General features: G+C 36.5%; 1 protein-coding gene across 1 annotated transcript; it reads left to right on the forward strand.

Annotated features, from left to right (window-relative positions):
• Nucleotides 1–7,995: 7,995 nt before the first annotated feature.
• LOC139891972 (uncharacterized) lies at nucleotides 7,996–9,925 on the forward strand. Its single transcript, XM_071874997.1, has 2 exons — nucleotides 7,996–8,108; nucleotides 8,205–9,925. Exon 2 carries the CDS (start codon nucleotides 8,627–8,629, stop codon nucleotides 9,758–9,760), a length of 1,134 nt encoding a protein of 377 aa, XP_071731098.1. The 5' UTR covers nucleotides 7,996–8,108; nucleotides 8,205–8,626; the 3' UTR covers nucleotides 9,761–9,925.
• Nucleotides 9,926–11,350: the final 1,425 nt, after the last annotated feature.

Consider the following 11,350-nt stretch of genomic DNA (forward strand, 5'->3'; position numbering starts at 1 on the left):
CTATATCTACAGAGAGAAGATAGTAATGTTGAAATCCTAGAAGAGCGCATTCAAGATTTTATCAATACCCTTCACGATCATATCTACCGCGAAGAAAGGGAATGAGAGCACAATTCATTAGTTCGCACTATTCTGGAGGCAAGATTCTGTCGAGAACAGAAGATCATTTACTCTAAGGTTTACAACGCCTTAGCCGGATCTGCACTTCCTTTCTTAGCAAATCAACGAGCACTACTAACTCTCATTCGGAAGCATATGGATCTTTCCACCGAATGCCCGACTTATCACTCTGATTTGCAAATGATAGAGGATATTCACAGCTTTTTCACTCTCCTGGAAAGAGATAATTTCAAAAGCACACCAGACAAGCTAGTGATTTATGTAACGATTGATCACCACGCTAATCTGATTATCAAAGAGTTACGAGACGCGGTCACAGAAGAAGTATGACGTAACAATCCGTTTTCTCATCTTGAACCAGACCGAGTCAACATTACCACCTACGTTACGAAGCAGATAGCACATATCTTCCAAGAATCCACGGATCCAAGTTTCACATTTAAAGTTAGATGTCGGGAGATACACTCAAAGACGGTGACTTTAATGCTCGGGTCAGTATTGCTTTTCACTTCTTTTCAGCTTCGACTTTTGACCAATCTGTGCAAGGCTACAGACTCTTACTGTGGAGGTCACCATTCCGAAGATTTCGAGATACTAAAGATACAGTTTCTAACACTATTTGAAGACCTCCGAAATGAGCATCCTATCAGAGAAATAATCACCACCAGCACTGCCTCTATGATTGATATTCATGGGTCAACCAGCAGAGCCGTAGATCATATTCTTATCGGACTTCAAGATTTATCAAGAGCCGAAACTGCACACTACCTATCTTTCAGAAGATCTTCAAGAGAAGTACCGGATCTACTACCACTTTTGGTCCGACACTTTCTCAGGATTTACCCACCAAGACTCACATTCCCTCGAGAAGACCAAGATTACAACCACCAGCGAGGAATGTCTGCTTTCTAAGCATCACTACGGTCGAGCCAACGACCTTAAACAAAAGCGCTTCTCGGGAGGCAACCCGCGCAATAAAGTAGAGTAGAAGAATAAAGGATGACAAATGAGCCGATCAGTGAAGGACGTAACTTCCAAGATTGCAAGCCAGCCAGTTTCTTCAAAGAAACCACACCTGCTAGGGGTACTCATTTCTTCCCGTTACTAGCTCAAACTTTAAATAATGCCACATCCTAGCTTATCACTAAGTGTGGGATCCCAACCCAAATAAACACTAGACAAATATTCCCAAATCTTTAACTAAAACTCCTAAGTGTGGGATACACTAGGAACATTGAGGACAATGTCCGTCTAAGTGTGGGATGTTGGTATTATCTTTTTACGCTATATTAAAATAACCCATTACGAAGATTCCAAGTTCTTAAGCCAAATTTCAAAAAAATTTAACAAGAGAAAGCCTTTCCGAAAAAGTATTTTCAAAAACTTGAAACGTTTGTAAGTAAAAATAAGGCTTAAGTAAGGTAGAATTCTTGTTAGGACGAACTAAATCTCTAATAGAGCATTGCATGACTAGGCATCATCAACCTAAATTGATTATAGTGAGGCACCCAAATAAGACCAGCATTCATCTTTAATGCTTCACTGTTTTCCGTTGAGAGTACTGATGTCCGTGCTCAGAATCAGAACTTGCTTTAGATCAGCATTTCCAAAGCAACAAAACGTGGTCCGGTTATAATCAGAAGAGCTAGCCATTTGTCAAAAATAAACCTTCCGCACCTCCACTACTTCTATTTTACCACCTCATTCACATCATCTTTACTATCACTCGAAAATCCAGAAAATGAGATTCCTTCCGAAAACTCGATGTTATAAACCTCTCAAGTATCACGGCAGAGGTCTTGAAAAAGTTTACCGACAAAAAGTTTCTCGAGATGAAATCTTAAAAAAAAATTATTTTAAAGTTCTGAAAAGGGAGCAGAACTTATAAAGAGAAACTCCGAAGAAGAACTCGACCACAAATGCTTATCACTCCAAAAAGGGAGAATAGTTCAAAAGTGCTACTCGAAAATATCAGCACTCCTATCTATCTTAAAATCCGAATAAAAGAATGCAGAAAGACAATATTACCCTTTTCTCACACCCTTAAAACAACTTCACCACCACTCCAAAATCCTTTCCATCATTGACAAATGGCCTAGAAGCTATGGTTACTACCATTTTCACATTAGTAGCAAGAATTTGAGTCTTTATCAAGCCTATGACGATGGGTGCAGCATGATTGGCTATGAGTGAATTCATTTCTTAGATCTTTAGGGAACCCTAAACACTTGTGTGATTTGAGTGACCCGTGAAAGCTAGCCTAAGTCATGTAACCTCCTCGCATGCTTGCAGAGATAGTTTCAACCCTAACATAGATAACTCATCTTACTTTTCGCTCTTATAATAAAAGCAAACCACTTAGGCTATTAGAAAAGAAACTCTGAAAAGATTTTGTAAGGTAAAAATGAGAGTTGGCTTGAGGACAAGCAAAGTCTAAGTGTAGGATATTTGATATCGGCAAAACAGTCACGTTTTCACCCCGGTATTGAGGCCCAAAAAAAAAGAAAGTTCCAAAATTTATCGGAAAAATACCCACTTCGTCGGTTAAAATTGAAGATCAAGTGATTACGAAGACGGTGCAAAAAGAATCAAGAGAATCGGAGCTAAAACGAAGATTCTAGAGCGAAAACGGTGAAAGACAAGAAATCAAGTTATGATCCAGCGAATCAGCAAGCCAAACGGCCTACCAAACGGCTTGCCAAATGGCTTGCTAGTATGGAAAACGGCCTTTCATACGCCCAGATCAAACGGGCATGGTAAACGGGCTGGCCTAGCAAACGGCCCCTGCAAACGGCCTGCCAAACGGCTTGCCAAACGGCCTGCCAACCGTTTGCAGGAAAATTTCAAGCTTATTTAAAGGGTCTTTTTCATTCATTTAAAGATACACTTTAATTCACTTCTTTCTCTCTCTTGTACAATATTAGTCATACTTTCAAGGTCCTCGACTCCGTGCGGGAAACCTAGTAACCGGAGAAGAACGCCGAAGATTGTATTAGGAGCAGTCTGGAGTTTGAAGTTGTCAGAGTTTGAAGTTGTCACTTTTGTATTCAGAACTCGTTTAATCTACTGGTACTTCTATCCTTTATCTTTATATAATGTCTTATATGATTATGTTCTATGATGTTGCTGCCATGATTAGCGAGTAGTTATCCTTAGTGTATGCTGTGATGTAATCAGTTATAATGCCGAAATAATATTATGGTTTGCGTATATTGTCGAGATGCTTTCCGATTATGCTTTAAACTCAATCGCTTTTCCAACTAATAGAACGTAGTTATTGGCTCTGTTATTGGGAAGTCGCGAACCCCGATTCAGAGTACACTATTTGTGTAACCCCTTGGTAAGAGAAGTATATCGGATACAACGTAAGATCGACTGAGGCACACTGGTTGTAGTAAGTCTATCAAGCTTTGGATTCCGACTGAGGACTCTTTCGTAGTGAAACATCAAACTAGACCTTTAGTACATTGTCGGTCCCAAACCATGCTAGTGTAATCACCAAGCATATAAACTTCGTACATGCATGCTGAAGCACAACGGTTGTTGTAAGCTGTACCTCTGCTAAGTAAGGCCATGAAAACCGGTCAGTGCTGATTAGTACACTGCACCATAATGTGGTCTCAAGAATTGCACCCCGCTTGAGGGATTCTTAGTTAATTTAGGAACTGTTTGTTTAAACACATATAGGATTGGACCGTTAGGATAACCGGACGTGTTCATGGAAGTCACTAGACTTGGCCATGGTGTTCTTTATGGTTTAACTCTTTTAAGAGCCTAACTAGCTATTAAACCCAATCGTTAACGAAAGCATTGAAACACATCACGTCTCTCGGATATGGTAAACACTGTATTCTATTATGCTTAAGAAAGTTTAGACCTTTGTGGAATGTTAATACGTCACCCAACCGAGTCGCTCAATTGGATGAGCCGTCTGAACGTGTATGCTTGTAGTCAGACTGCACGGGCGTCGGGGGTAAGGGACGTTGCTGTCTATTCAGAATCTTCAAGCCTATCGCATTAACTAGTGACATGTCTTACGACAGGGGCGTTTAGGACCAGTGTAATGAATATAAGATCCCTACCTATTCATGAGCCATCATTCCATAATCTCGGCAAACTAACTGATGAACTCATAGTATGTACTTGCTTTAACCTTATCTGAATTACGAATTTTATTGCATTTACTTTATCTGTCTTATAAACTAGAAAAACCCAAAAATTAGGTAACCACTACTCCTCTTTATAATTATCTTAGGCTTTAAATATAGGTTCGATTCTACTGATATCTTAAAAATACGACCCTAGGTCAAACTTCCCTTACTCATAATAAGGAGTAGTACGATTTAGGCCCCGCTAAATATAATTTTAAAACCGTACCCCCTCTTGGTGACTAATTCTGACGTGTTGCGACTTAACGACACCGCACAAATAAAACAGTCCATTTCAGTCATATCACCCAGCAACTCTCTACTTGTTTCCTTAAACCCTTTCTTCAGTCATCCCAAACAAATGTAAATTCTTTTGAAAACCCTAGTTTTAGATTTAAGGTGTCTAAGCTCAACATCTAGTTTCACAGTTGTGTAAGTAACTAGAGGGGGTGAATAGTTACTTAATGGTTTCTTAAAACTTTTTTGAAATCTTTAACAATCAAAACATAAGTTTTAAGTGTGAAAGCGTTCGTGTTTGTTAATGCAAGTATGTAAAGAATGAAAGCGCACAAACACGAGAATTTATAGTGGTTCGGGAGGATGTTAACTAATCCTCCTTAATCCACTCCACGATTCACTAATCGGGAGTTAGCTTCACTAAACATTTCTCCAAACCCGGTGGAGATCCGTTTACACCAAATGATATTCAATAAGCCACACCAACACTATTCCTGGATTACACTCGTCTTCACCTTGTATAAGCATCAATCCCAATGGAAATATGGACAACTTCCTAACACACCTTTAAGGAAGAAGGATCACTAGATAAGATGATGTTCTTATCACGAGATCAATTCTATTAACTCAATCTCTCATAGTCCTTCAATAGGTCACATCAAGCTTACTTAGATCAAACTTGTATTCACATTGGACAAGTATTAATTCTCAATGGAATTAATCAACTTCCTAGATCCATTTAAGGAAGTTGAATCATTAAGTAAGATGGTGTTTTCTATCACAAGAACTATTTAACTTCCTTGACCCCCTAAGGAAGTATCTCACAAAGTAAACTTGAAGATTCAAATGATATGTGCTTGAGGCTTGGGAAAAAGTTGATATGACTTTGAAAGTATGTTGGAAAGAGGTAGTTTTCTAGTTTGGCAAAGTGGTGTATTTATATTCCAAGAAAATCTTGACATACAAAACTGCGGTCGATCCACGGTCGACCGTGGAGTCAACCGCGGAGCCTTCTGTCAGCTTTTCAAAATATCTGTTAGAGCTCCTTTTTCTTTGAATTTTTGACTTCTTTACCCAATATAGAGCCTTCAAAAGATGTTTAATAAACCTAGAAGTCCTTAATAAAAAGTGTAGGGGTTGAATGCCAGTAGTAAAAAGGTCTTTTTTTTCTTTTCTTTTTTTGTGTAGCCAAACGAATAATAATAAGTGTAGGGGTTGAATGCCAGTAGTAAAAATTTGAGTGTGTAGCCAGGGGCGGAAGATAGGCTATCCCAGAGGGGGTGGCTGCCCCATCTGGGTTTTAAGTTATAACTAGCAAGTTTTCATGAATTGGGCTTTTTTGTCTTCTTATGATTTATATTGTCCCCCCGGGTTTCACATGAGGTCAATGATATGGAGTCAAAATGGGCGGATTTTAAGTTATAAGGCCACTCCCTATCATAACTAAACTATTCATCATCTTAATCTTCCACATCAGCGCCACATCAACACCAAAATCTATAACTAACTCATAACTAAACACTCCCTATCATTGTTAAAACAATACTCCACTTTATATACAATGTACAAGTAATAAAGTATCAAGTCCAATAAAAAAAAACAGTTAGGACCCACAATTGCTATAACTAAGTTCATGCTTCCGTTAAATTGATGGTGAGTGTTGGATAATGAAGCCTATAACTAATTGGTGCCTATGGCATTATGCGGATAATGAATGCCACATAAGCTATGGTGACGGGTAATGAAGGGTAATGAAGCCCATAGGGAGTGGTCTAACCCAGCAATATGGAGTTTCATATTTTCACAAAAATATTATTATTATTTGTTTCTTTTATTGTCCTTAAGTGATAAGTGAATGAAGTTTGTTTGCTTTATAGTTTCTTTGATAACAGTGATATATACGGAGTAATTTTTTGTTCAATAATTTCACACTTACTGTATTGAAATGAAGTTTTCAATGAAGTATTAAGTAACTTTGAGCTAATATTTGGTATTTAGAGACTTTGTGCTTACTGACTTCATTTGATGAAAAATACAAAAAAGATTACCTTTTTTTTTTCCTTTAAGATTTGGTAGTTTAGATAGAAAAAGATATTACTGGAAGATTTAACTCAAGAGATATAATCAACAAATTTAAAGACCTAAGAGTTCGTCGAACTAAATATTGAACGTTGTGCATTATTCTTTAATTGGTTGTTTCACGGAGTATTTCTTTTGAGTTGCTATTTTGATATATTTTGTTTTATATATTGTCATTGTTCTCTAAATTTTTATGTTGTTATTCTGATATATAAAAATGATGCTATTTTGATATACATAGTACACTTTTTACGTTTATCGTTTTTTGTCACAAATTTATGTTTCTTTTATATTCTATGAATTGGCGATCTCGTCCCCCCGGTAAAATAATTCAAGTTCCGCCACTGTGTGTAGCCAATCTGGAAGAAAAATGCCCGAGAAGTGAACCTTGGAAAGCAACAGCAGGACAAAAAGCATCTTTACCCATTTGTGCACACATTTAGTACAACTGTCAAAAAAGTCTGGTGATTAATAAAAAGTGTAGGGGTTGAATGCCAGTAGTAAAAATTTGTGTGTGTAGCCAAACGGGAAGAAAAATGCCCGAGAAATGAACCTTGGAAAGCAACAGCAGGACAAAAGGCGTCTTTACCCATTTGTGCACACATTTAGTACAACTGTCAAAATGGACAGCCTAAAAAAACACCTCCAACACTTTGAGAGAACCAAGGAACTAGGAAATACACCAAATTCCCCACCAATTAAGCATCAGAGTGAATCATATGTACAAAGAAAAAAACTGCTTAAAAAAAACCCAAACAATCTGGCCAGCAAGAAAACAAACTTGAGGGTTCAAGTCGGGAGGGTTCGGGTAGTTTTGGTAAAATGCAACTTCGTTTCCTTAAGTTCAATAATATAATTTCTAGGGTATAACTATGTGTTAAAAATGCTTTGAAATGTATATGTTTATATTACAATACCAACGGGCCTTTGGCCCAGCGGATGACCTATCCAACAATAAAGTTGAGGATTCAAGTCTTTCTATGGATAGTTTGTATATATTTCATGGATTAATTCGTGATATTCGTGTGTGTGACTTTTCCTTTTTATTACAATGGACTGCGACTAATTATTGTTGCTATGGTATAAATTATCAGTTGCATGTTGTGGTCATGTGGTGTTTGTCATTTGTTAGTTTGATTTGGTTTTTTCATATTTGTTCTTGTCTTTGAATGTGTTTTGGGATCGTTTTAGTGATTCGGTTGTTCAAGGCTCGGGTTTAGTTAGCTTTTATTCTTTGTTTAGTTATAGGGTTTGTTTAATGCTTCCGAGCCTTGGAATGCTTTTGATTCGATTGTATCTTTTGTTGTCTTTTTCATCTATTGATGAAAAGACGCTATTTTTAATGTTATCGTTATTTTAGCTAAAAAAAAAAAAAAAATCAGTTGCATGTTGTGATGTGGTTCTTTAGTATTTTAAATAACTGTTGTGTTTTTCTATGTTTCGAATTTGATGCTTAAAAGTAGGTGGAACATCGAACGCACAAGCTTGGGTTTGATAACTTATGAACTGTGCACTATACTAAAGGTAAGCCTATGTTCTATTTAGGTAAAAAGCCTCACGTATCTAAATTTTGACTTCTTGGATAATTTCAATACGATTATAATTTTTTGTTTGTTGTAGTTTGTTTAAAAAGATTTCAAGTGATACATCATGAAGATATGAAGAAGATGGATATTGCAAAGTATTGCAATTTGAAGTTAAAAATATTCAGTATTCTTTCATAATTAGTACTTTTTTAGAAGTGTTCGGAATGTAATTTTTTTTATAACTATTACAAGGGTGGTGATATATCTATGTTTTTTGATACTTCCATCATCATATTTGCATTAACGTGTTGTATTCTACAATATGTTAATGCAGATTTATGATAGATGCTCGTTTGCTACCCGGTACCGGGTGTGAGGATTGGTAACGGGGCGTCAAAGGTATCTTCTAATCTAGGTTTAGTAAAAAATCATTTGTTATTCAAGTACAAAACCATCAACATGTTTTCACCTAATAATCGCAACCAGTGTTTCGCTCGCAAAATCTAAGCAGCAGCTATGCATGAGAAGGTCAGATCAGACTTCTGTTCGAGAGAGAAACATTTTGCAAATGAAGCATCATGTAATAATCGAGTCACTTCGTTCTTGTTCTTCAATTTTCCAGATGAATGGGTTTCGGATGATCTTTGGAAACTATTGGAGAGATACGGCTTAGTTAGGGACGTGTATCTAGCTTGGAAGCACTTATCGAGTGGACAACGATTTGGTTTTGTGAGGTTTGTAGGAATTCGGGATATCGATTGTTTTGCTAAAACCTTGAACTGGACTTTGATAAGGGAGGATGGAAATTCATCTACCGGAAAACCTTCCGTTGTTCCTGAAGTTTCGTCAAGTTTTAATTGTCCCGTTGATTCGAAGGGTAGCGATTGGGATAAGTCTGTTGACTTCAAGTCGGACATGCATAAAACTTTTGAAGTTTCCGGTGAAAAGCTTGATTGTTTGGCCAGAGATGAAGATCAACAGTTAGTTAAGGAAGATTGTTTAGAAGATGAGAAGTCGAGCTTGGGAATCGAAAAGTTGTTCGAGGATAATAATGACGTTGAGGAGGTAGCTCCAATTTTCAAGGAGAAAGAGTCTGCACATGCGTCTGATTCTATACGTATGGAAAATAAATCAAATTTGAATTCATATGATGGACCTGTTTCAATTAATGGTACAGTTTCAGGTGAGGGATTGAACTTTTGTGGTGGGCCAGTGAATTCTAAAATTGAGCCTAATGATAATGTTATGTCTAAAAAAAATAATGTGGAATATAATTCGGAATGCTCGACCCATTCATCTGATGTTCCACCTAAATCTTTTTTGGATCACTCACCAACCCAAGTGTCAAGTGTTCGTGGGCTCGCCTCCAATGCTTCCCGTACTAATGAGTCATCTGATTTCTTTGTAGACCGTTTACGTTCTCGAATTCGACAAAATAGAATGGGTAATTTAAAAACTAATCATCATTTTTTCAATTATATCAAGCAAAAAAATCTTATGAAGCGTAAGAGACATCGTGATGAGCGTAAATGGTATGAATGGTGTACGTTTATCGATTGGTTTGTGGGCTGGGAAGACGTCGACGGCGATCGTGATGGCGATAACGATGGCGAACACGACAATCATTCGTCCTCATATTCCGAATCATAGGTGTCTCTATAATGGTTTGTTGCCTTTGGTTGTAGGTCAATGATCGGGTTCTTGTGGGGGTCTAGTTTATGTCATTTGGTCGCTAGCTCTTTTTCGTTTAGGCCATCGTCTTCGGGGTTGTAATTTTTGTTAGTGTGCTCGATTGTTTTGTGTTTGTCTAGGTCACCGGTTCCTTTTTATTGTTGTAATTTCTAGCTTCTTGCTAGTTTTATTTGTTTTAATAATATTTTGCCTTTCGAAAAAAAGATTTATGATAGATGTATAAAAAAATATGGTTGATATACAGTGGCAGAAGCATGAATTTAAAGCGTAGCAAATTTTTCTGGGCAAAAATGAAAGTTTTGGAGCAAAATTTGGAGATTTTTTTGGAGGTTTTTGGGCAAATTTTAGCGGTTTTGGTCAAAATTTGAAGGTTTTAAAGCAAAATATAGAGGTTTGGGGACAAAATATGAAGACTTTGGGGCAAAGAAAAAATTCCACCGGAGCAAAATCGAAAAATCCAAAATTTTTACATTGAAAATTGCAAATTCACTGGGGGCGGCTGCTCCATCTGTCCCCATTAATTTTCGCCCCTGTTGATATATATCAATTCTCCTATTATATATATACATAATACATAATACATATTAAGCGTGTCCCAATGTACTTTTGGTCGCATGTGACCGAGTACTCTTTCAATAGATCAGTATGATCTATCAATGTTGTACCACCGGATCCTTTGATCTTTATATATATACATATTAATATTTTCGCCAAAAGAAAAAAATAAAAAAAAATCATTTCTCCTATTATAAATGCCAATCTAACTCCATTTAATAAGTATTTGAAAATTGTTGTTTTGTTTAATGATGATCATATAGAGTGACCTTACTGTTAACTTTTGATTTCACTTGCATACAGTCATATGCATATGATGTATCTTTTTCTTTGTTACGTAGTCAAAGTCGGTTTTAATAGGAAAGATGCATATGTATTATTCACATTTTAATAGTAAAATTTTAACTTGGACACGTTTGATGTTATTTAGCTTTAGAATAGAATTTGAATTGATAATGTTTATTGAATTTGAAGTGATAATATTAACAATTTCTTAGTACTTTTATATGTAGATATTGTGTATGTCTTTTACCACAACCCGTGAATTCACGGGTCACAAAACTAAGACAGATTTTAGGGATGCGTGCGCCGATTTTTGATTCGTACATTGTTGTTCATTGTGTTAGTCTCATTGTGTTTGTCAAATAAAGTTTTGCCGATTTTTCTAAAAATTGTTGAAGCGAGCAGTTTGGTCATTTTTGCAACTTTTTGAGTTTACATACTTTAAGAGTCGTTCAACTACCGAGACTTAAACTATGACACTAAACTTGTATAATAAACATATATGGAATATAAAAGTCATATTTGGGCCGTATTAACTTTTAACGTTAACCGTTGACTGTTGATTTTTTAAATAAGCCTTTTTGAATTAACTTCTTGAAATTGACTTATTAGGATTGATTCTTTGAGTTGACTTTTTGCGTTGACCTTGACCTTTGACTTTTTACTTTGACACTTCACTTTTACTTATCGCAAAATGGTTATACTACATTA

The sequence above is a fragment of the Rutidosis leptorrhynchoides genome, chromosome 2 (genome assembly GCF_046630445.1).
Source record: "Rutidosis leptorrhynchoides isolate AG116_Rl617_1_P2 chromosome 2, CSIRO_AGI_Rlap_v1, whole genome shotgun sequence".
Taxonomy (NCBI): Eukaryota; Viridiplantae; Streptophyta; class Magnoliopsida; order Asterales; family Asteraceae; genus Rutidosis; species Rutidosis leptorrhynchoides.

Coding starts and splice junctions, on each gene's coding strand:
- LOC139891972 (XM_071874997.1), top strand. CDS start 8,627: ATGCATGAGAAGGTCAGATCAGACTTCTGTTCGAGAGAGAAACATTTT.